Raw genomic sequence first — 25,981 nt, 5'->3', positions numbered from 1 at the left:
CTGCAAACCTTTCGAGCAACTACTGGTTCAAGCATCTAAGGAGAGAGCTCAGGACAGGTGGTATGACTCTTTGTGTGGGTTTCCTTGTAACATGTCACCTAGTGGATACATTTTAGGAGTGGGGATCTACAGTTCTCACCTATGTTTAATCATTGGGATCTACTAGTATCTACCCATAAGCATGTGAGCAAAGTGAATGGCTACTGTATTGGGTCAGTTTGCAGTGAGGGGGATGAGGACTTGAGAGGGAGCACTGGGATTTGGATTTTTCTGTTTGGGGAAGGAGGAGGTCATTAATTTCCTTCCAAACTACAGAGCAGCCACGGTTTTCCTATAGATCAGATTGCTTCTTCAGTGCTGTTGTTAGGTCTTTGTTATCGGGGACTGCTTTAAGTCACAAAATCGGGTGATCTCCCCTGATTTCCCCTAACTGTTCCCCTGACCCTAGTCAGAGCAGGTCTTGGCTGCAGGAAAGGGAAATAACAAAAGAAAGTCTGTTTGACCAAGCAGGGTGGACCGGATTCCTAAGCCTAAGGACACATTGGGAGTGACAGTAAGATAAGAGTTAAACTTTGCTTGCTGATGGCTGTTGACTTTCCGCCCAATGCTTCTCCTTCCTGTGATATAATTATAAGTTGCTGATGTGTGGTTTTCCATCAGGCTGGAAAAGGTGACCCCCAAATCACAAAGAGACGATATAGGGTATTGTACAGAGAGAATGAATGCTCTCAGAGAAATGGTGAGCACTGAACAACCCAGCCACCTGCCACTGGTGCCAAGGGGCCTGGTTGCCCAAGATCTTATCTGGAGTCTAGGAAAACACAGACCCTCCCCGAACTGCCCCTCCCTTACTCTTAGCCCTATAGACCTCTTTGTTTTCTGTTTCTATGGGAAGACATCTGAGAAACTTGGGCTCACCTGTCTTCTTGCTTTGGCCAATTCAAATAAACCTTTCTCTGTCTCTAAGCCCCGTGTTCCAGTGTTTGACTTAGCTGAGCATCGGGTCCTCAAACCTGGAATTTTGGGTTCCAACAGCAATGACATCTAACCATCAATGTGGAAGAATATGTCTTGGAGGGCTTGGGGAATATTAAAATGTGGAGAGAACAGAGAGGGGCACACAGATCATTTCTAACTAGTGAATGTGGGAACGGTATGGGCAATCTGAAAGAAGGTACCTATTGCAGAGATAATTCACTTAGTTATTTCTTTTAGCATCATAGAAGAGTTTACCTGCACGTTACTTCTTACGTGCAGATTCTGTGCTAATCGCTTTACGTGGATTATTTCATTCAATCCTCGTGACACCTGCAGGAGGTAGGAGGGCGTATTCACACTCGACAGATGAGGAAACTGAGGCATAACATTCCTCAGGGCCACACAGCTAGTAAGAGGCAAAACCAAAATTCAAATTTAGGGGATGAGATTCCTCAGCCTGTTTCGCTAGCCAAAGTCTTTAATGAAAAAGAAAAAGAAATATTTGCTTTATCCCAAGAAACTCTTCCTCCAAGAGGGGTAGAGATTCCCACCAAGGCAAGATGGACAGCATGTTTTCCTCCCGGGGTCACCGGAAGCCTTAGTGCAAGTGACTGGAGTTCCTGTGAATAGAGAAGTGGGGTTTGGTTAGGTTCAGCAGGGCGTCTAGGACCTCCCCACACCTGTACATGATATGAGGGCTTAGGACCACAGGGTCTTCTGGCCTAAATTAGGCATCGGGGCCAATCAAGAGCTATATTGATTATCTGCAGGTTTGGGAGGGTGCCCCTTGTCTTTGTCATCAGCGTCTTCTCATAACCTCTTCAGCCTGTCTTCCCCAGGGCAAGGTGCCCAACTCTTCCCAGAGGAAAAGAAATTTAAATCCCGTGTAGTCTGCACAGCCTCTATGCCCAGGGGAAATGCCTGTAGCATGCATTTGAAAGGCCTGTTTTAACAGCCCATCACTGCATGGCCTTTGCTACATCCTATCTTTTAAACCTCAGGGTAATGGTAGCTGCAGGGTAATTATGTCAAACCTGAAGACAAACCCAAGGAAGGTGGCAGGTGGGGGAGATGGTGCTTTGCTTAACAGATCACGAACCTAGTTTAAAATATTTGGGCTTTAGGAAAAGCAAGATCCATTGTCTCTGCTGGCTGCTTTACCTTCTCTTCACTTTTGTTGTCCTGCTGTTAAAATATCTAAGAAATGACCAAGAGTGAGTTAGAGGGGAAATTAAAAGAAAGAGGGGGAAAGGGACATATTAGAATATAATGGGTGGTTCCTTGTTAGCTGTGCCAATTCAAATAAACCTTTGGCCAATTCAAATAAACCTTTCTCTGCAATAACCAGGCTATGGGTTAGGTTTCTCTCTCTTCAGATGTCCCAGGTGGGTCTGTGTGTGGCAGACACGCAGATAGGAGCAGGTGTGCTCACTCGTACCCGAGGGATGGGGGCAGCTGCTACTGTGCTTGGCACCAGTGACTGGTGTGGGGAATCTAGGGCACCTGATGGCAGTGTCTCATCTACAACAGGCTGCTCTTGTCTGCAAGAGGGTGATGTAGATTACATTCACCATGAGGATATACCAACCCCTTATTTCTTTTCTCATGGAATCAGGACCACACAGACCAGGGATGACCGGGACATTTTGTTTAGGTTAGTCCAAACGTGCATAAAGGCAGCCACAAATCCTGGGAATAACCCCAAGGCAAAAGCAACAATGAGTTAAAAACACACAGGACCAAGCCATTGTCAGGCTGAGATCTGGAGGATCGGAGGAGAGAGTGTTCTGAGGAGGTATCCTAACATAGGGCAGGTTTCTGGGAGCTCCTTGCTTGGGTTAGCCAATACCTGGTCATTGTCTTAGGTCTGATCCATCTCAGGGTATCTCTTTATTCTGGAAACACCCAGGGATTCCTCCAGTCTTTATTTTCCACACAGTTGCCCATGGCCCTCTTCTATTTCTCTTGTTCCTCCTCACCACGACCCCCCAGGCCATATTTAAAAGATGAGTCAACACCTGGTTCAAATCCTGCCCCATCTTATACTTGCTATTAGATCCTGGGTAACCATTTAATCACATAGTCTCTGATTTGTAAAAGAGGGGTGTGGGTGTCTGAATCCAAGAGCTGGTGTACTGATGAAAGGAGTGATGGTCATAAAGCGCATAGCACAGTGTGAGTCCTAACTCACACCGGATGCTTTCCGTTCCTCATCCGAATGCTCCTCTGGGTGGGGGTGGGATAGGTAGGAACAAGAGTTAACAGGTAACAAATATGGGCATACTTTAAAGATTCCAGGATCTCATACTGTTCGTATCATAGTTATCCATAGAGCACATCCCCTGACTTTTTCTCAAGCACAGGGTCTCAAGCACGACTCCCCAGTTCCTATGCAGCCCACTGGATTCTTCCTGGTTTGGTTACTAGCAAAAGCTCCTTGGGACTGGTGCTACTTGTAGGCCAAGCTGATGTGTATGCCTTTGCCGCTGGCTCTGTTACCCTCTCCTGTGTCAGGTAGGTCTTGTTATTCTGATGCATTGACATTTGGGGGCTTTGATGACTCTGAAGGAACTACCCTTCTGAGGGTTAGCCAATTCCCCTGTGAGCGTGACTTTTGTATGCAAACCAGACAATCCAGAGCTCAGACCCCAGCACCTCCTCTATCCGGTTCTCACATTCTGGGCCTCTGTCCCCTGCTCTAATCACCCCAGGGCCAGGTACAGATAAGTAGGTCCAGCCCTTGTGTCCCAGAGCCTGCTGAGATTCCAACTAATTGATCCTAAACCTGCTTACACTGCTTAGCCCATTCCTCCTGTAGAAACCATGATAAAGTTTTACCCCTGTTCCTTCTGCCTCCTGACCAACACCAGAGCTTCCCCGCATGGCCCCTGTGGCATGGCATGCCCCTACTCTTGGGACCTGTGAGTAACAAGCTCTCTTTTCTTTTTTTTTTTTTGTCTTTCTCGTGACCGGCACTCAGCCAGTGAGTGCACCGGCACCGGCCATTCCTATATAGGATCCGAACCCGCGGTGGGAGCGTCGCCGCACTCCCAGCGCCGCACCCTCCCAAGTGCGCCACGGGCTCGGCCCAACAAGCTCTCTTTTCAATGACAATTATCTCCCGATTCATTGGCCTCACCATCTCTGACCCTGTAGGGTTACTTCACCAGATGTGTTCCCTGGACTTTGGACTTCCCAGCCTCTGAAACTGTAAGCAATAAATTTCGTTTTCTTGCAAAGTACCCAGTTCCAGGTATCTTGTTACAAGCGACACAAATGGTCTAATACAGGAGGACATGGCCTCCCTCCCAGGGGGCACATAGTCCAGTGGAAAAGAGATAATGGATAAACTAAAGTCCAGAACTGCAAAGTAAACCCGTTTTGCAGAAGAGGGAATGTTGCAACTGACTGCAGTTTCAGAGGCTGAGACACTTCTTTTGTAGCTTTTTAAAAAAGCATGCATTAAGCTAACAACGCAGAATGTGTACATTGTGTACATATCATACTAAAAAAAAAAGGAGATAAATGAGGATATGTATTCTATGGGCCATTGTAAGCTGCACCTCTCTCAGCAGCTTCTGCAACATGTCAGTGACTTGTGCTAAGTGGGAGCCCACAGAGGTGCTCTGTCTTGGACCCAATTCAGGAGAACTTGAATACCAGGAAGACCAGAAGGCCCATATCTAGTATGGCATAGCCCCAGACTGGATATTAGCTAGCATAGTGTCAGGACTGTTGTAATTAGAGCAGCCAAATTCTGTAGGGAACTGTCATCAGTATGACCACCCATTTCACATATCCTCCTACGTGCCCCACAAGTTCAATGTCATAGCAGACAGCCCCGCAATGTGGAGAAGGAGGCTAAAATATAAGAGCATTGATATGTGGGAGTTTCATCTCTAGATCGTAACTACATTTTTGAAGTCAGTTTTTTCAGTAGACTTTGTTTTCCTGAATCTTTGGGGCCTAAAAATTGCACAAATAGCCTTAGAAAAATGTAAAGGACCCCAAAGATGCCAGGTTTCTTAACATTTTGCTTAATTCTTCATGGTTTGTAATGGATTTTAATATGATGATGAGATTTAAAAATATGAACTTTGCTTCATGATTTATCTGGAGGCTCAATTGACTGAACTTGAGTAAATTATTTGCCATTTCATTAAAATTCAATAGGATTGAAAGTTTCCATCTGATGCAGTAAGAGGTCTATTGCAAAAGAATTGCTATGTAGTCAGGCAGGAGGGGATGGTTTTCCCAATATCACCCGTACTGTACATGTAGAGAATAAAAATGAAATGTAGAATGTACATTTTACTTTCTATTAACAAAAATTATTTATGTAAACATCAGGAGAAGAAATGGCTTTTAGTAAGAATCTGCATGTTGGCAATTTTTAAATCTCTCGGTGGGAATATATTACTGGCATACAAATGCCATTACCCCAGTGAGAAATCTTAGAGTCTTGAAATGATTATTGCTATTGCTTGGAGATAACATTTTAGTAAATGAGATTTAGTTAACATTCTAATAAAAAGAGCTATTGTAAGTTGAGAGAAAAGTCATATCCTAAAATATTTTAAAACTAGAGATTTGTTCACTTTTTCTCCTACTAGAACTTAAATTCTGTAAATTATTGGAACAGATGGTATAAAAATGTGGATTGTGTGAAACAGGTGTATTACATTTCTAGTAAAGCTAATTTATAAAAAATGCTACTGAAAAAAGTAATAAGATCACAGACTGAAAGGCTTTTGTGTAGTCCACTGACAGCTAATCTTAGGTTTTTTCCTATGAAATCCCTGCCAAAGTTAAATCCATCCATGCAGGCTTGGCTCAACGTTCCAGTCGTGTGGGCACTAATATCTCCTAAGCACTTAGTTGCAGGCTCATAACTAAGTTTGTGAATCTCTTTCCTGTTGGCTGTTATGGTTAAATAAAATTCCATTTTCAGGTTCTGTTCCCAGGTGTCTCGGATCATGGGAACATCCATCCTTAATGACTAGCTACCACCATGACTCCCGTAAGCCCTGGCGTCTCTGCGATGCGTGCTGGTTTACCCACATCAGATTGATCGGTTTCCATATGCTGCATGAATGTTTTCTGGCACGTTTTCGCCATCCTTCATGTTATTCTCCAGATATGCCAGCTTGCTCATTTCCCTCTTGAAATACCAAGCCCAGAATTAGCCACAGCATTTCAAGAGCAGTTGGGGGTGCAGGGACCAGATGGATTCACAAACCAATGCTCAGAACAGTCGTTCTTAACCATTTGGGGATGTGTACCCACCCCTTGTGAGAATCTGAGCTCTGGAATCTCTCCATGGAAAAATGTGTATGTGGGTGGGTGCACAAGTTTGCATGTAACTTCAGAGGATTTCTGGGACTGCTGTAGCTCATGTGTGAACAGCGAGCCTTCTGGGACAGAGGATTAAGGACCCTGACTCTGTTATGTTGACGCTGTACACAGGAATAATCAAGGAATATTTCTAATAACCATATACGTCGGGGCCTAAGGTATAAAGCAGAGAATTTGGAGGATCTACAGCTGAGGGTTTGGGGCGTTATTTATTTTTAAGCAGGATGTATTTTAGAGATCATATTTTGAAACCCCTCTTCAATTATATAATTGCATATGAGATTTTTGGTTTTATTTTTCAGAATCCAATTTCATAAAAAATGCATTTAGTCGGCTGTTTCCTGAATGGACTTGTCCAGGCACGTTGGTCCTTTCAGGATGAAGTGCTCATGAGATTTTGAAAATAGTCCACCATGCCTCCCCCCAGCTGGGTATTCTCTGTAAATGGCATTTGTCGCATGGGAGCGTCTCTTGATTGGTTTGATTTGGGAATAACGCAAACCTAGTAGAAAGTAAAACACACGTGTTTTGACTACTTGGTCCTAATGTAATTGTTTAAATGTTTGTCTGTGTGTGGAATTTATGGCATCTTTGAACGTATGTAAATGACAAAGGGAAAATGGGTAGGTTTCTGAATGTGCCATTTAACTGGATAATCGGGCAAAATATCTGAAAAGAGGTGCTCAATGCTGTGAGTTAGTGTGCTTGAATCTTCCTTTTTCTTACTCTTTTTTGATGTCTATATCTTCATTCAGTCTCTACCACCCTCCCACTGCACGCTTAGCTTGGTTCTGCTCGCCTGTCCGTCCTTCCTGTGAATAGTTTGTTTCAGAGGTGAGTGTAGACGGGCAGAGGTGGGTGTAGACGGGCAGAGGTGGGTGTAGATGGGCGTTTGGTTATTGAGGATCCTGGGGGACGGGTTGGGGGAGGTAGGTCAGCCCTGGAGAAATGGGTGTCTTATGACGAGTTTCTCCTGGTGGTCTAAGATGGTGTGGGCTGTAGGAGCCAAAGGTAAACTTCACCCCTGGAAGGTTCAGGAATAAAAATCACTGGCAAATTTAGATCAATGTGAAGAAGAGACATGACAAATTTTATTATTTAAAATACTGGGAGAGGCAAAGCATGAGGGTCACAAGAGAGTAATGTCCCAATTTCCAGTGGGGGTACAAAGCTTATACACCAGTGTTCATAAGAGAGAGTAAAGGTCGGCGGTGGTACTAGCCCCTGAACAGTGGCCTGAGACCAGGTCTTTCTGAAGTTCTGGGGAAGGTGTCATCACAGGTGAAAGGAAAAGGTCAGAAGTTCAAGTTAAGTAGAGACTTGGATGCAGATGAAAATGCTTCGGGAAATCTCACAGCTGCCCTGAGCATGGATGGGAGCCAGACAAGGGGCCTCCGGGGAAGCCTGGCTGTTTGCATTTACAGATGTAAACTTCTTTCCACAAAGAAACAGCCTTCTAGCTCATCTGGTTTTTGCAGTCTCTGAATCAGCCATCTTGAAATGTCAAAGAGGTGTATTTGGGGGTTTTCTCATGGGGCCCCAGCTCCACAGCACAAGAACCTCTTTCTGTTCCAGCCTGATGGTGAGTTCAAGACCAGAGACTCTGATGTGTTGGAAGAATTGGGCAGATTTCATACAGAGTGGTGGACTTCCCCAGTCAACAGCATCCACCGCTGAATTTAACTGACATAGCATTTAGGCCAGAGCCTTGAAAGCATCAGACCTCAAGCCCCTTTTCTCCTTGGTTTGGGGACTGAGAGCAGACCATAGTCCTGTGTGGTTTAAACATGTGTCTTCCTCTCCCGTCTCCCTCCTCACCTCAGCGACCTTGGTCTCCTTGCAGGGTATGGCCACACCGTGCCCCTGTCGGACGGGGGCAAGGCCTTCTGCATCATCTACTCGGTCATCGGGATCCCCTTCACCCTCCTGTTCCTGACAGCCGTGGTCCAGCGTGTCACCGTGCATGTCACCCGCAGGCCCGTCCTCTATTTCCACGTCCGCTGGGGCTTCTCCAAGCAGGTGGTGGCCGTCGTGCACGCCGTCCTGCTCGGGTTTGTCACCGTGTCTTGCTTTTTTTTCATCCCCGCTGCCATCTTCTCTGTCCTGGAGGACGACTGGAACTTCCTCGAATCCTTTTATTTTTGCTTTATTTCCCTGAGCACCATTGGCCTAGGAGATTATGTGCCTGGAGAAGGCTACAATCAAAAATTCAGAGAGCTCTACAAGATTGGGATCACGTGTGAGTATCAGGGTTGCAAGCTGCCCCTCCTGCCCCTGTTCCAAGCTCCCCTTTGCCTGCTAAGGAAGAGTCATTCCCCAAAGCCCTGACTCCTTACTTATTGATAAGTGTTCTGCTTTTACCACCGTCCCATAACTATTTCATTTCATGATTCCTTTCAAAACTCTTTATGCAAAAATCTTGAGGGCTGGCTGGTAGGCTCACTTGGTTAGAGCTAGAGCGTGATGCTGATAACACCAAGGTCAAGGATTCAGATCTCTATACTGGCCAGCCTGCTTAAAAAAAAAAAAAAAAAAAATCTTATTGCTGAGTTATTTTTCCCAGGTACCTTACAATTACTGATCGATTTCTTAGTAATCATGTAATAGGCATTATAAATTACAGTGTAAAAATACACGACACAGAATGTACTTGTTAACCAACTTTTAATTAAAAAAAAAAGCTGCAAGTTGCTCTATTTTAATAGATATTTTAAGCACAAGAAAAATAGGCCTCAGATATAGCCTGTTACCATCAATCATGTTCTTTAATTCACCAGGAAAATCTTAAAACAGTTGTTTATCTCATTTGCCCATCTGGTTCTTTTTCAGGGAAGTCAGTCTATGTTAACTGTTTTCAGAATTTTGTTTTTATTTTATTTTGTTTTATTTCATTTTATTGTTATTATTATTTTTGGCAGCTAGCCAGTAAAGGGATTTGAACCCTAGACCTTGGTGTTATCAGCACCCTCGCTACTGGGTGAGTTAGTCGTCCAGCCTGTTTTTAGAATTTTATATGTGGGAAAATAAAATAGGCATTAAAATTCAGATGGCTAGTGATTTATAATTTTTTAAACAGTTTTTGTTTTAAATTCAATATAATATCATAGAAAACTCAGTCACCCGTTTTCCAGAAAATGTTCATTTTTGTGAACAGATGTAAGTCGAATTTCCTATCTTTTTCGAGATGCATAGAATTGTAGGCATAATATATATTATGCAGTTTTCATTTCTGCCTTCTCAAGAATTTATCAATTTATGACTCGGCTCACATTTTGTCTTCTAGGAAACCATAGTAGGTACTCAGGTAATCATGCTGTGTCCTGGGCCTGTCTTGCAGCCTTAACCCCACAAAATGCTTAGTTCAACTGTGTGTATTTTAACATTTGCATTAAACCGTGTGCATACCCAGAACAAAGACTTCACTCATAAATCCTCCACGCTTGGAACACTGCCTGCCTACCATACGAGTTCAGTAGATATTTGTCAAACGGTTACAGGAGGATTCCATATTTCCCCTGGTTACCCTAAGTATTAGTTTTTTAGTAGCTGTACCATAATCCAACCTTGCCTCTATTGCTGACTATTTAGGTTTCTTCTAATTTGGGATCATTATAATTAACACTGTAGTGATTACCTTCATATATTGACACTTTTTCTACTTTGATATCCTTCCAAGAAGTGAGATTGCTGGCCCAAAGTGAATACGCCTTTTGTGAGTCACAGAACATATTAACCCAGTGCATTCCAAATGGTGTTATGAGTTTATACTGTCCCCAGCATGGTCTGGGCATAACAGTTTCAGACTCTTGAGGTGGTGGTGGCCAGTAGCATTGCAGGTGTTTTTTTTTTATGTATGTGTGTGTGTGTGTGTGTGTGAATTTGATAGCACAATAAACATTATCTTAACTTTCTTTTCATACAATAGATATTATTTTATGTTTATCTCTTTCGTTTTTTCATGACTTAAGGAAGTAAAATGTTTCTGTAATTATGTTTGCTAGCTATACTTTTCTCTTACGTAAACTGTCTTCCCATACGTTTTGCCCAACGTTTAACCTCCTCAGTTTTTCATATAATGCTAAACCTTTGCATAACGTTTTATCACATGTTACAATGTGGATCATGGGGTTTTTTTTTTTAAGGTAATCTACATAGAACTAGTCTGTGTTTTGAGCGTTAAGAACTTGTGTATCTAAAAAATGAACGTTCCAAAGCTGCATGAATTATAGGTGGGTTGGAATTCCACAGCTTTTGCCCACAACCCCATGGGTAATTTTATCAGCATCAAGAGTTTGACTAAATAATGACGAAGGCAAAGGAGCAGGTTCATCAGTCTGACGAACAATGTCATTGCTATTTCTAGAATACAAAGGAGCATGCGGCAGTCACTATATTATTATCAAAATCTGTAGTCAAATTCTGAAGACAGTAAAACTTTGCATTCTTGAGATCATGAGCCTCCATATGCCTAACACGCTGCCAATTCTAGCTTTCCTAATTCATGCATGTTCTGAAAAACTTCCTCGAAAGTTTTACTGCTGGAACACGAAATTGGGATTTTTGTAGTTCTTGGAGTTTTCTTTTTCACTTTTCTGTTCCTTTCCATGATGATTTTTTTTTTTTTCTGGAAACTGATTTTTAAAATGTTGGAACTAACCTAAAATGACTGTTTCCCATCACAAAATCCAAGGAACAGTGCTGTTACCCTTTTTTTTAAGAGTAAGAAGCTGTTACAGTTATCCAGTGCATGGTCCATGCCCTCAAACGACTGTCAACATCATGGTAAGCTCCAGGTGGCTGCTGGATATAAGTGGCCGTGTAGACAGCCACACACAAAGGCCTGTTTAATATCAACACCAGTTCTTCCAGACATTTTAATTTAGCTTAAACTGTAATTTCTAGTACTAAACTTATTTTGTAGTAGAAATAATGGTAACCGTATTAGGTGTTTAAAAAAAAGTCAAGCTTTGTTCTGAGCATCCCATGATCAATTGAAAACTTCCCTAAGATGTCACCGGCTTTCTGTGAGCCACTGATCATAAAGCAAAGGTGGAGAGGTCTCCTCGCATGGAAGGTCACCCTTGGGTATATTATCTGTCTTTGAGAATGCCACAAATAATATTGATCTGATCATCCCACATCTTGGGCACAGGTGGTAACCATCAGCTTTGTTCCCCGCTAATATGCATAATCAATTAAAAAAAATTTTTAAAAAGCTCCACAAGAGTCCCAACTTTTCTTTTTCCCCCCCAAATTACAGCCTATTGGAGTGTGGTGTTATAACACCAAAGTCAAGGGTTTTCAGATCCCCATATGGGCCAGCTGCCAAAAAAAAAAAAAAAATATATATATATATATATATATAAAATTAAAACTTAAAATTAATTAAAAATTAATTAAATTTTTAAAAATTATAGCTTATGATTCTAAATAATTCAAGTTGATCGAAGGTTAAGTCATTCTTCATTGTCTCTCTCTGGGTAATTCCTCTTGAGTCACAGACTTCAAAACATTCCTAGAAACTAGGAAACTGGCAGTGACTTCATTCACTGACAGACTTTTCCGTGTGGGTGTCGGCCCTGGTGGGGAGGTGACTCATTCGTTACTTGACTTACCCATGACTAGATCGCACTGAGACGCTGTCCTGTTTCTCACCCAGGTTACCTGCTTCTCGGCCTGATCGCCATGTTGGTGGTTCTGGAAACCTTCTGTGAACTCCACGAGCTGAAAAAATTCAGAAAAATGTTCTACGTGAAGAGAGACAAGGGTGACGACCAAGTGCACATTATGGAGCATGACCAGCTGTCCTTTTCGTCCATCACAGACCAAGCAGCTGGCCTAACGGAGGATCAGAAGCCGAGCGAGCCTTTTGGGGCCACTTAGTCGTCTGCCTACGCGGATGGCCCTGCAAGCCACTGAGCTGGCCTTGGCTGTGTGGCCCTCGGGGCACCAAGAAGAGGCTTCATCGTGTTCATGCACATGAGAATGTAAATGCCAAGATGATGTTATTTTAAGAAATATCCATGGTCTGCACTGTTTTGAAAAACAAAAAAGTTGGAACAAAGGAAGCTTTGACTCTGGAGGGCTGTCTAGTCTCTGGGGAAATGGAGGGTGACAAAATCGTCTAGACTTTACTGGTAGGAGGGCAATACCTGAAGCGGTGTGCTGCTGTGGATAGAAGCAGATTTTATACTTTTAACTGGGGACTTTGGGCTTTGCATTTAAATCATTTAGCTGATGGCTAAATAGCAACATTTATATTTAAAAGCAAAAAGAAAAAAGCGTAGAGATATGTTTTATAAATAGGTTTATGTGTCCTGGTTTGCATGAGCCCATCCAAAATGATTATTTTTGTAGACTCTAAGTTAAAACTACTATTTATAATGAATAGGTAACCATGAACTATGTACATATAACGTATAAATATGTTTATATCCTGTACATATGGTTTAGGTTACCGGGTCCCAGTGTATTTCTTAACCCAAGATTGTGGATATTTTTTTTTCTTTTGATTTCTCTTTATACTAAAGAATCCAGAGTTGCTGCAGTAAAATAAGGGGATGAATAAACTTAAGAGTTAGTAGTTATTCTGCTACAATAAATGTTTATACCCTCTTGCAATAGTATGGTTTCAGATGTCTAAACTGTTTGTAAACATTTTTGGGGGGAGTGAATTAGTAATGCAGGATTTGTAAAATGGTTAAGGTAGTTTGTTCTGAAAGTGTATTGTGATTTACAGCCACCTAATACTAAAGCACAGAACTTGGACATAAAAGCCCCAAATAAACAGATTATGTTGCATTAATTTGAGAATTTTAAATTTATAAGCTGAAATAAATAAGAATCATAGCTGGTTGCTATCCTGTGCTTTAATGTATCATGAAAAGTTTTCCTGCACATAGATAAAGTATGTATATATTATATTCCTTTATAGAAATCATAAAGGTAACATTTAAGTGATGTACCCAGGATGCCATTAAGAATGTTAAGGGCTGGTTAGTTAGCTTGGTTGGTTAGAGTATGATGCTGATAACACCCAAGTCTAGGATTTATCCCTATACCCACCAGCTACCCCCAAAGAAGAATGTTAGAAGGGCAAATTAGAAAGCCCCTGCATGATAAGGAATGCTCAGTGACCCCCTAACCGAGTGTCACCTCCATAGGTAGCTGCCCAGGAAGTGGTGCCTGAGGCTCCACTGATAAGCTGGTCCAGCGCTGGGCTGGCAGGGCAGAGCTCGCTCGCATGGGGCCACTCACTCGGTAACCTTCTACCTTCTGCACCAGGTGCCACCATGAGCAAGCCACGACCAGCCCTGCCCTGCCCAGCCCACTGCTGCTATCCTTCTAACGTGTCTCCTGACTTCTAGCTGGGCCCTTCTTTATTGCATAAGATTGCATCTTGTCTCAGAGCAACATTCTCTCCACTTCATGCCACTCCTGGCTTCCGTGCTGGTGAGCTCTGTCATCAGCAGTTCCTGTCCAGTGTTTCCGAATCTGGGTTATGCTGTCCCAGGAGTGCATTTCGTCCACAATGACCGCGTCTCCATGGTGGAAGGCTGCTATCACACAAGGCACACCACTGCTTAAGGAGTGGAACAGAGACTCCCTAGAGAACAGAGTTGTGCATCTTGGATGTGACTCTGGCTCTGCAGAGTTTGGCCGGGAGCTCACGCTTGGTACGGTGCAGAGGCCTGAGGTGGTAAAGACTGTGAATTACAGAAATAGCATTATGCTTGGAGAGTGTCATTGTATTCTTTGCAATGCAGGATTGCTGCAGCCACTTGACTCTAATATGAGTGAAGGGTTCTAAGTATAGAAAATGAGAAAGCACAAAGAGGAAATTTCCGAATCGAGGTGTCATTCATGAGTAATAGAGTGCGATACTTAATTTTAGAAACTTGTATCAGTTTGCAAAGAATACACTAAACCCATGTCCTTCAAATTGTTGCTTTTAATGTGATGGGTAAGGGATAAGAGTTGGAGCAAATTTTGCCCCACCCCCACCCCATCAGATAGGAGATGTCGGGGAGAGTGTCTGTCCCCAATGGACAGATGCTGCCCTGTGGTCCCGAGGGAGCAGAGAGATATGTCCACCGGGAAGCACTCTGGCTCTGCCTCTCAGAGAGCAGAAACAGGGTCTGCTGGGGGCACAAGGAAGGCGGGACAGCATAACTGTGCCAGGACCAGCCCTGGGGACACTTTGGCTGAAGGGGAGGGTGCAAAATTGGAGGTGAAGGTGAACACCAGAGGGTTCTGGGTGATGGGTGACGGGTAGAAGCTGAATTCAGTCTCTACCTGTGGAGCATGAGTGTTCTAGATTGAGTTCCTAAGAACCCTAGAGGTCATTGTCATCCAAGGGGAGTACCCCTGTGTGTGAATGTCAGCGTTACAAGTACCTGGCAGGGATGTTGGTTTAGAAGCAGCAAATACACTCAACGAGAGGAGGGAACAGAGTATCTCAGAGCGGAAGTTTACAACCTCCCAGAAAACCAGGGGAATCCAGACCAAAGGACAGGAGCAGTCCGTAAAAGATCTTGTAAAGAAGTTTATCGGACAGATAATTTGGCCCAGATCACTCCATTTATGATACTGTGGCTTCTCTCTACATGCCCCAAAATATTTTTAAAGGATTTCTTCAAACGTTGAAGAGGAAAACAAGTGAGAGGAAAAAAGAAACATTTTCTTGCAGAGAGAAATTTGGTGTGACTTCATAAACGATGTCTGGAAATGATTAGATTAGTAAGACATGAGTTCACCTTTTTTAATTTTAGTTTTCTGCCTGAAAAAAAAGTCACACTCATACTTTACAAACCAGCCTTACATGCCTTTTGGGAAATGAATGAGGTGATATTTACAAATCTGGATACCAAGATACTGAAAGGGTCCATTAGTAGCACACTGGCCCTTACAAAGAGTAGCTATTTGCTTCAAGGAAGAGTTTATGTTAGATTAGCAGAAGTGTGCCCAGGAGGGTGACAACAGGATTGTCTCTTATTCAGAACTCAGTAAGAGCAGAGCTCCTTGATTGTGTGGCCTGGGCTCTGCTGGTGTCAAAGCCTCCATGCTGAGAAAAGCAGTGATAAATATTGATATCCTCAACTCAGGAAGGCGGTGCCTTTGGGATGTAGTTTTGAAATGTGTACAGGGCAAATTTACAAACAAAGGTTTCTCAGGAACTTGTAGCTAAAATTGAAATGATACAGTATTTGCCATTGTATGAGTCTGTTTCCGTTGCTTATCACAAAATAGACAGAACTGGGTAATTCATAAGAAATGGAATTTATTGCTTACAGTGTCTGACACTGGGAAGTCCAAAGTCCAGGGAACACATCTGGTGAGGGTCTTGGTGATGGCAACAGTGATCCAGGGTGTCACATTGTGAAATGGCAGAGCAGAGAGAGCAGAGACTAACCTCTTCATTCACTCTTTTTAAAGCCCTCAGAACCACACCCCTGACCACTGTTTTTAATCCATTCACTACTGCACGGTCCCACGATCCAATCACCTCTTCAAGGCCCCACCTCTCAGTGACCATAATAGGATTTCCCACCCTCAACAGTCACAGTGGGGATTAAGCCTCAATGAGGTTGCAGGGACATCCAGTCTACAGCAGCCATTTACTTATTTGTCTATGCCCAGTAAAGTTTTGAATCTGTCTGTGTAAAACATTTAAGTTTTCTCCTACAGTGATTTATTATTTTCCAAGAGTTTTACTTTATGAAAATGTGGTATATCCAAGCCTATGTGAAAGGAAAAACATGAAATTGTTTGCTGAAGACAAATTTTTTAACATCTCCCTTATTTAATATGTGCTGTGAGACAAACTCTGCTTGCTAAAATACAGAACCCACAAGCGTAAAAAGAGGCTTTAAGTATTTTTCATGGCCTGGCAGTAAAACACTCTTAATAAGATGTAAGACCCCTCTTTGCACCAGAGCTTATGCATACTTACTTTGTATGTGGTTCTAACAAAATTATGGTGCTGGCTTCCCAACCCACAGAAAATAAAGGAGAGAGTTGTGTTTAAAGAAAAACTGAAGACGAAGTAAATGGAACAGTTTGTTTGAGCATTAAAGGATTTATGAATTGGGCAGCACTCAGAATGAAAGAGATTCAGAGAGCTCCTCTTCAGCAGCATGAGCAGTGGGCTTTCCTAGGCTGAATGCAGAAGCAAAGGAAAGAAATAACTCAAGTGGCTACAGCCAGGCGTTTGTCTTATTCGGGTGTGATCGACTGGAAAGTTAAAGATTTCACTGGAGGTTTCTGACTGGTGAAGTTTAAGTTGCCTTCTACTGCTTACATTGAATTGGGTTTGGTTTGCTTACATAGGAACTCAAAGCACTGGAGCTGTCTCAGTCTAGTGGTCTGAATTATTTTAATGGTTGCTAGCCAATAGTTCTCAAATTTTGTGTTAGCACACTTTTCATATTACAATTTTTGGTGACACAAGTAAAGAAAAATAAAAATCTCAATGCAAGTCGCAAAAGTTCCTGTGCAATCACTTTGGCAGCCTTCAAACAGCACCGTTCTCAGTTCCTATAAAGGCACCCACAGTCCCCACACCATCCCCTTGGCATCCTGTGGCACTCAGTGCCTGAGCAGGACAGACTGGCCACTCTTTTTTTGTACTGAGAAGGAAAAATCGTCACATCCTCCAGGGATGTGACAACCTATCTCTTACTCGTAGCAACTTTTATCCATTCTAAGCCAATGGCAGGACATACTGAGGTCAGTATGATTGTAGGAAGATGAATACCTAACTTCTGGCAAAAATGGATTTTCCGCATTGGTTAAAAGTTTGCTGGGACACTTGTGTGTGGTTTGCGGGTCTGAGTATCACGTGCCACCCAGCTGAAAATTACATACGAGCTTCTGGGAAGCCACGGCGAAGAGCAGTCTGTATTAATAGCAGCCTGCCATGAAAGACAGAACCCTCCAGGGCAGACTGAGATGGCCAGGAAGGTAGCCCCCAAGGCCAGCTCCACACTGCCTTCCAACAGCACGTTTTCATGACATCATTCAACTATGCATAAGATGCTCTATTTAGGGAGATAAACAAATAGGCATTTCCATACAACGTCAATAAAATTGGTTTTAAGAGTCTTGCTTTCTAAATTGTGATATCCTTTATCTGGAACATCCCCTTAGGCCAGGCATCTTATTTTCCACCATGAGGGAACCTGCTGTCATTTACCTGTGAAGATAACACTACTGCTAAAATCTCGTGTCAATAAATGAAATATACTCTATTTTTAGATGAAGAAATTAGCTGAGTTTTGAGGCTTCTTAATCCTCTTGCTTCCACTATATAAATGACATGTATAAATACAAATATAGATATTTTCATACATATTTAATTTCACATGTATTTTCACACAGGCAGCATTTAATTTCCATTTTTAAGCTGGGGCTAGAAACCCAGGGCCCATTAGCCACCAGGCCTTCCAATGAGCCCATGCACGCTCAAAGATAGCCTTTTTCTGTTCCTGCTCTGTATAAACATCGTTGGTTTAAATTGCTGCATTTATTTGGGGCAAAGACCCTTTCCTATGTGCTCACTTGCATAAGCAGTTGTTACCAACTCAGTACACAGAGTGGCGCACAGCAGTCTTTAGGACAGTGTGACCTTCAAAACTGGAACTGAGCCTGTTCTCATCCATCCAGCAGCAATCAAGCTAGATTTTAAAGGTCACTGTAATTTGTGGCACGGGTAGTAGCTGGCAGAACTCTATCACAGAGTAAAATCATAGACTGCCTTTTATGTCATGGTCTGTCATTCTCTCCTACACTGTCCCCTCTGAATTTGGAGAGCTGAGAAAAAAGAGCAGGCTGCCCCAGGCACCCCTGTCTTGGGGCAAGTGAAACATAGCCCAGTGGCAGATCCAGATGTTGATACCACATTGTCTCCATTAATGACTCCCTTGAGAAGGGATGCTGGCTGGGGAGGGACAGCCCAGTACATTTGCCTTTGGGGACCTGGCTGGACCACCCAGCACTCTTTTCCAGGCATTGCAGACAGACTTCAGGAAAAGAGCCACATAACCTAGACTCTACCTTCTTTTTTTTCCCAGCTGATCTTCTGTATTACTTAAGTCTACGAATCTCAAGTTTTCATGGCTATATTGAAAGCAGAAAGAAGAGAGGTATTTTAGGAGTGTTATGCAGAATCATAACTGGTCACGTGACTGTAAAGTCACTTTTTACCCAAGTCGTAAAATGGGAAAATCCTGTGTATTTCTCTTAGTACATAACTTAATGAGAGGTCACTAATCCCATGCAGAACTGAACTCTCTCAAAATTGTATGGGGTGTGATCTTCCTGACACACCTGCGAGCTAAGGAGGAAGAAAAAAAATGCTCTCAATGGGGGTAGGGAAAGAATGAAGAGTGTACTCAGTAAGTGACACACTGTTTTTACAGAAAAGAAAAAAAAAATCCAACTTAAGCTGCTACGTTCATCTGAAAGCCTGGGCTTGTTTATTTACTTATGTTTTGTATTCTAAACGATGACTGAAAATCACTATTCTGACACCGTTGTAAATAAGTGAACATAACAGTTATAGGGGCCAAAAGAAAACTCCTTTACCCCTAAAGTTTATTAATAAAAATCACAGATGAATTTAGGTCACTTGGAAGAGAAGGCATAACACATTTTATTATTTAATGTGCTGGGAACAGACAAAGCATGGGGAAATCACAAGAGAGTAATGTCCCAATTTCCTGTTGGGGTACAAAGCTTATATACCAGGGTTCATGACAGAGGAGACAGGAGAGGTACAAGCCCCAGAACAGTGACCTCAGACCAGGTCTCTTGAAGTTCTGGGGACACAGGTGTTATCACAGGTGAAGGAAAGAAGTCAGAAGTCAACGTTAAGTGGAGACATCTTGGATACAGATGAAAATACTTTAGATAATCTCACAGCTGCCCTCAGGAGAGATAGGAGCCAAAGGACAGGCCCCAGAGGAAGCCTGGCTGTTTGCATTTACAGATGTAAACTTCTTTCTGCAAATGAACAGCTTTCTAGCCCATCTCATTTTTCCAGTCTCTCTGAATTAGCCATCTTGAAAGATGTCAAAGAAATATATTTGGGGGCCGAAATATTTCACACAGAGTGCATATTTCTCGCAGAGTGAATCGTTACCTTTATAGGACAATAGAATCATTTTACGTCATTTGCACACTTAAGATTTGGACTGTCCCTCCCAGTTCCTTTGCCTGGGGCTCCACACCCCCCAGCCTCCCAGATCACCCAGGGAGCCCCCATCAGAAGGCAGAGGCTGTGAAGGGGTCTGCATTAGGAGCTCTCCCCCAGTTCCACAAAGATAGAGCCAAAGAATCTCCAAAAGGAGTTGAGTTCTTGTGGCAACAGGTGCAGCCGTAGGCTGTGTACAGGTGTTAGAGCCCAACAGGTGTGAGAAGAGGACATTTCTAATGAGATGACCAACGCAAATCTCACCATTGTTAGCTGCTGCCGTTAAACCAGTGGTAGGCCTTTTCCTGAAAGTCCAGATGATACTATTCCTGTGGAAGTGAAATGTGGGGCAGGTCTTTGGGGAAATCACCTATTTTTTATTTGGAGAACAAACACACACCAATTAGCAACACAGGGTCATGAAATTCCACTGCTAGCTGGTGCCCTGCAGGGGTCAGTGAACTAAGAATGAACTCAAAGGACGGAGAGATCCCTGAGGGTTGGGAGAATAGGAAAGGTTTTGGGGGGCAGTTGGTCTTGGAGACTGAGGGTGGGGGCATTTTAGAGACCTGCACAAGCCCTTTGAAGACAGCCAGGCTGCTGTAGAACAGAGCACTGCGGAGTAGTGGGTTTGGTGACACAGCTGCCAGGCACAGTTGTGACATTCTCCAGGGGTGGGACCTCGGGTGACTGGTCAACCTCAGCTTCCTCATCTGCTGGCTAGCCCCCCTGAGGTGTGTAAGGATGGTCATGATTTCTAGAAAAGTACTGAGCCCAGTGCCTGGTCCATGATGTGTCATCATAAAGCTTAGGTGCCCGTATTGTGCAATAACCATTCTGAATTTCTACTTTCGGCTTGTTTATCACATAACCTTAATATTGGCAACTCAAGCACGTGGAGGAGTCATGAGAAATAGCATCAGTTAGGGTTTTGAAAACTTGGTGGCCGGACCTGAGTGCTTTGACCTGAGTCCAGAGGGCGGTCAGGGCAGTTGTCATCTGCACGTAGGGAGCCAACACTGAAGCACAGAGAAAGCTGATCAGAGTGGAATCATTTTAAAATCAGTTACCACAAGGGAGAGGTCTTCCCACATCATTCTAAAACATTTTCTCGTGCTTTTTCCCTATTGAAATGCTGTAGTTATGAGCTCCTACGTCCCAGTCATAAAAAAGCTACCAACTAGGAATGCATTTTCACTGATTCTTGCTGCACATTAGCACTCACAAGAGTTACCCTGGGGCTGTGCAGATGTCAGTGCTTTCTGAATCATCTGAGAAAGATGAAATAATACCCAGTAGAGGAGCATGAACCTCACTGCACACCAATTCTTTAATAATGAATAGCTTCAGTCGCTCTATTAAATTTACCCACCTTCCCCAACTGTGTCCACATAAAATTAAAATATGAATCGGTCATACAGTGAACATTCCTTAAAGCTGCTTAACAGTGCTTGAGAACTGTGATGTCTCTGATTTTCTCTCTTTCATTTGATACCGGTGGGAGAGCATCCCTAACAGGGAGGTAGTGCGTTTTCATCTGCAGATGTGCCAAGAAGTCAGGAGATTCCACCCGTCCCTCTCATTAGTTCTAGGTCTGTGTGCTGGGTGATGCCAGACTGGCCGCCCGCCTCTTCAGCATGTGAATTCATTTTTCCTTAGAATGCAACAAATACCAATCATCTCCACATTCATCGGGGCCATCATCAGTCAAAATTAACCGAGTAACCATTAGACATATTCATAAGGATTGGGAAGAAATAGACAAAATTGTTTCTTTGGTGAAAGGGAAGGGTAAAGCAGATTACTGAAGGGCTGTCGCATTTAGGACAGAGGGATCTATGGGGGGGGGGTGTTTTTATTTTCATAGTTTTGATCTTTAGTGTGTATATGAGTCCATTTCTGTTGCTTGTAGCAGAACACCTGAAACTGGGTAACATATAAAGAAATGAAATGTATTTCTTACAGTTTCAGAGGTTGGGAAGTCCACAGTCCAGGGAACACATCTGGCGAGGGCCTTCTTGGGGGTGGGTCTACAGTGACGCAGGGTGTCACATGGTGAGGACGGCAGGAGCAAGAGAGAGCTAACTTTCTCACTATCTCTCCTTATAAAGCCATCAGAACCATGCCCAGGACCACCCATTAAACCATCAACCCCTTACTCCATGAATGGGTCAATCCACTCCTGGTCCGTCCTCACAATCTAATTACCTCCTCAAGGCCCCACTTTTTAATTACCACAATAGGATTTCCCACCCTCAACATTATTACAGTGGGGATTAATTCATAAACCTTTGGGGGACACAGTTCAGCCCATAGCAGTGTGAAAATGAAATGTGCCAGTGGAGCCAAAAATTACTGTTACCAGGAATACAAACTTTTTTGCAGTTCAGATTTTGTCCTAGAATCTCATACTGGGAATGATTACAGAGATCAGATATTCTAATTAGGGATTCAAGTGTAGAAAGTCTAATACTTTTTGTGTTAGTCAGTTTTCTGTCACTTAACAACAGAATGCCTGAAACTGGGTAATGTATGAAAAAATGAAATTTATTTCTTACAGTGCTGAAGGCTGGGAAGTCCAAGGTCAAGGACTGCATCTGGCGAGGGCTGTCTTTTTGGTGGAAAATCTCTGCAGAGGCCCCTGTTGAAGCAGGGTAGTGCATGGTGAGAACACAGAGCGTTAACATGCTCACTCGCTCTCCTAATAAAGCCACCAGTGCCACTCCTGAGATAACCTGTCATCTCTCATTTGTCACCTCTCTCCCTCTGGGTGACAGAGATGCCAAGGATTACTCAAAGCCCATTTCTACTGAGCAGTGAGAAGCCCCAAAGGGGTTAATTTTCCAGCAACCCTCGAGAGAGGCATTCCTCTTTGGAAAAATAAAACTGGGCTGGGGTTCTTTCTCAGTATTTATTCTCCAGGCCAGAAAGTTACAGAAAAGAAACATAGGTGGAGTTATGGCTAAGTATAGTTTAACAATAGAAGCTGGTAACATCAGTGACATTCCATAAAGCAATTTGCAAAAGATTAAGTCGATCCACCAACAAAAGCTTGTTCTTAGCAAACACTTTCTTTCCCTACTGCAATTTCCTTAGCATATTTACATAACAATCAAGCAACTTTCTTAACATAGCAATCAGTAGCTTAAAATGCACCAAGGACGTCTGTCCTTGAGCCAGCAACTTTGCTGTGTTACAATTCTTTATCTACAACAGAGACTTTAGCCCGGGGAAATGTTCCTGTCTTTTGCAAGCTTAACATTTCTATGTGTGATTTTTAAAAGTTAGGCTAACCTGGAAACTACAGGGCTTTGGAGGCTAGGCCCTGTGAAATATATTTGTTTTATTAATGTCAGTATCCTTCACAATAACCCACTCATCTGTTAACCCATTAATTCATGAATGGGTTAATCCAATCACCTCCCAAAGGCCTATCTTTCAAATACTGTGGTTGAGTTTCTCACCACCTTATGGAACATCAATGTAATAAGGATATCAGCTCGCCCCAAATTGATACACAAGTTTAAAGCAAATTCTATCAAAATCCCAGCAATATATTTTTGTCAATACAGATAAGATTATCTTAAAATTTATATGGAAATGAAAAGGAACTAGAATACCTTAAAATTTTTTTGAATAAGAATAAAGTGAAAGGAATCAATGTACCTTACTGTAAGATTTATTATAGAGCTAATCAAGATTGAGGTATTGGTAGAGGGACAGACAAATTGATCAATGGAACACGATAGGGAACTCAGAAATAAACACACGTGAATATGCTAAATTGACTTTTGGCAAAGGTGGATAAATGATTTCCTGGAAGGAAAGATGGCCTTTTTAACAAATAATGCTGGAGCAATTGACGTCCATAAGCCAAAAACAAGAACAAATGAACCTTGACCTTAACTGCAGTCTTATGCATTATATAAATATTAACTCAAAATGGATCATGGACTTATGTGTGAAAACATAAAACTATAATACATTTAGAAAAAAATACTTGGGATCTAGAGCTAGGCAAAGAGTTCTTAAACTCGACATCAAAAACATGATCCATAAAAGGAAAATTTGATAAACAGCATTTTATGAAAATGAAAAACTTTGCTCTGTGAAAGACTCTGCTAAGATGAGTCCCTTTCTTTACATAAAAACTTATAAGAAAATGTAAAAGTGCCATATATAAATAGATCTGGCAAAAGTAGAGGGAAGATGCTTCGATATAGGATATGGGTGTGGGATTCAGAGAAAGGAGCCCTTTACTTGCTATCACCTCCGGTTTCTTAGGAGTTCCATGAGGACCCTTTGCAGAAACCCCAGGGACCCAAGAAATAAAGGTAGAAAACATGCTGTGGGGAGGGAGCAAAGTAAATAAATTGGTGGAAAGGCAGAATTGGACAGATCCAATAGAAATGGAGATATTTCAGAAATAGGTGTGATCATAGGGGATGGATCCGATTAATTCAACTATTAAAACACATCCATTCTTTACTGTTGGGAAACAACTCTCCTTGAGTATTTTCACATCCCTGCACAAGTCAGAACCCAGCGAGCAAAAATTCCTGGCACCCTGGATGAGAGCATGATTGAATGGCAAACACTTCTTGGAAGTCAGAGATAGTGTATTTATCTGGAGGAATTAAAGTCTTATTTCCCCTGGACTCAGCTGCTAGGAACATTCCCCTCCTCTCTTCAGAGAGTATTTGTTTACTTTTAAGAGCAAAGTCTCTCTCCCTCCCCTCCTACCACCCCACAAGAAAGGAAGGGCAGATGTCCCAGCCACCTGTATAAGCTTAGAGTCTCATAATTTGGGGGCTTCTCTTCTGCAGTGCATCCCTGACATGCAGGTACATCCAGCCCTCATCATGTCACCTCCTGGAGAACTGGAGGTTGGAGGCCAATGCTGCTCAGATACTCCATTGCCTGTTCTTTGATCCAAATACCTCATGTTTCCTTTCTGTAAATAAATATAGAAATAAAAACTTATCCAGTAGGCTCTTAATGTTAGGCTCACAATGCATGTCCCCAAGGTCATTTGGGGATAGCAACTACCTCATGTATAAATGAGGTACGATTTATACCTCCTACCATTGCATAAATGAGATAATATATGCAATGATCTAAATTGGGCCTGGTGCATAGTAAGCATCCCCTTAAATATAAGCTCCACTCGGGCAAGGGTGTTCATCTCTTCTGATCACTGCTGCCTCTCGAGCACCTAGGATGGGGTCTGCTGCATTGTAGGAACTCAATACATATCTGCTGATAAAATAAATTTTAATTCCCTATCCCTGTTACCAGAGCTTTGTTCATTGTGAGCAGATTCTAAAGGAACGCTAGGACAGCTCCGTATGGATAATAGGACTCAACAGGTGCAGATCTGTGGTGTGCAATGAATCCGATGAGTGTGTCGGTGCTCCAAAGAAAGGAGAGAAAGGTAGAAGGTCTGCAGTGAGTCATTAGATTCCAGCCAGTGCAGGATCAGTGAGAACCTGCAACCTGGTGCAGAATTTTATTACTCACCCTCAATGTTGAAAGGAAAAAAAAAAAAAAATATATATATATATATATAGCATTTCAAGAGGACCACAATCTATAATTTCTCCTTTTGTTTATTTCTTCAAGATATGTAGGGGAAGAGCTGGCCAGTTAACTCGGTTGGTTAGAGCAGGGTGTGGTATCACACCAAGGTCAATGATTCAGATCCCCGTACTGGCCAGCACAAAAAATAAATAAATAAATAAAATAAAAGAAAGAAAGAAAAAAGATATTTAGAGGAAATAGAAGCAAGTTGTTGGAGGAGGAAAGAACATGCCATGTAAACCATTGAACTGTATGTCTTGTCAACAAAGCTGCAGGTCCCGTGGCTTGCACCGTGCGTACCACACAGTAGGGGCTCTGTATTACTGCTGCTGAGTGCATGAATGCAGGCGTGCAGGGGTTAACAGATGGGTCTTAGGCTACAGTCCGTCTGTCTAACTTTAAAATCTCCTGCCACTTCAGGTTCTGTCTGTCTGTCAGGTTCTCCCTTCTCTGCTGCTGTTGTTGGCACCAGCTCGGTACCCCTATGTCCTGACTGCAATCAGCTGGTATCCCAATAGCCTAACCCCGTTCTAGTGCCATCTTTCACCTCAGTGTGCATGATGGTGCCAGTTACAGCTCTACCCCTGCTGTTTCTCACTTTCTCTCCCTCCCTTCTCCGTTGTCCCCCTGCCACCTGCTATGTACCAACATGACATTCATTTCCACATTCTACTGTCGCTGATCAAAACTGCACCCTTGAGTACTGCTGTTCCATCCCAATATTTCCTCATAAGCCCTGCCCCTACAGGGTTTGGCTGCATCTCACACCATGTCTTTCTTTTCTGCCTGGATGGAATTTCGTATTTTGCTGTTAAACAGTTTTGTCAGGCCACTGAGCAGGAGCCATCGCTAATCCTGCCTTAGTTCCTGTGTCTG

General features: G+C 42.7%; 1 protein-coding gene across 1 annotated transcript in view; it reads left to right on the top strand.

The window, feature by feature from the left end:
• KCNK1 (potassium two pore domain channel subfamily K member 1) overlaps positions 1-13,127 on the top strand; it is a 35,303-nt gene extending 22,176 nt beyond the window's left edge. The window contains exons 2-3 of the mRNA XM_063082819.1: positions 8,177-8,572; positions 11,993-13,127. Of these exons, the coding sequence (XP_062938889.1) occupies positions 8,177-8,572; positions 11,993-12,216 (620 nt within the window). The 3' untranslated portion in view covers positions 12,217-13,127. The remainder of the gene's footprint in view (positions 1-8,176; positions 8,573-11,992) is intronic.
• Positions 13,128-25,981: the final 12,854 nt, after the last annotated feature.

This window comes from Cynocephalus volans, chromosome 18 (assembly GCF_027409185.1).
Source record: "Cynocephalus volans isolate mCynVol1 chromosome 18, mCynVol1.pri, whole genome shotgun sequence".
In the NCBI taxonomy this organism is placed as follows: Eukaryota; Metazoa; Chordata; class Mammalia; order Dermoptera; family Cynocephalidae; genus Cynocephalus; species Cynocephalus volans.
The sequence above is the reverse complement of the archived record's forward strand: the minus strand, read 5'-3'. Positions and strand labels throughout refer to the sequence as shown.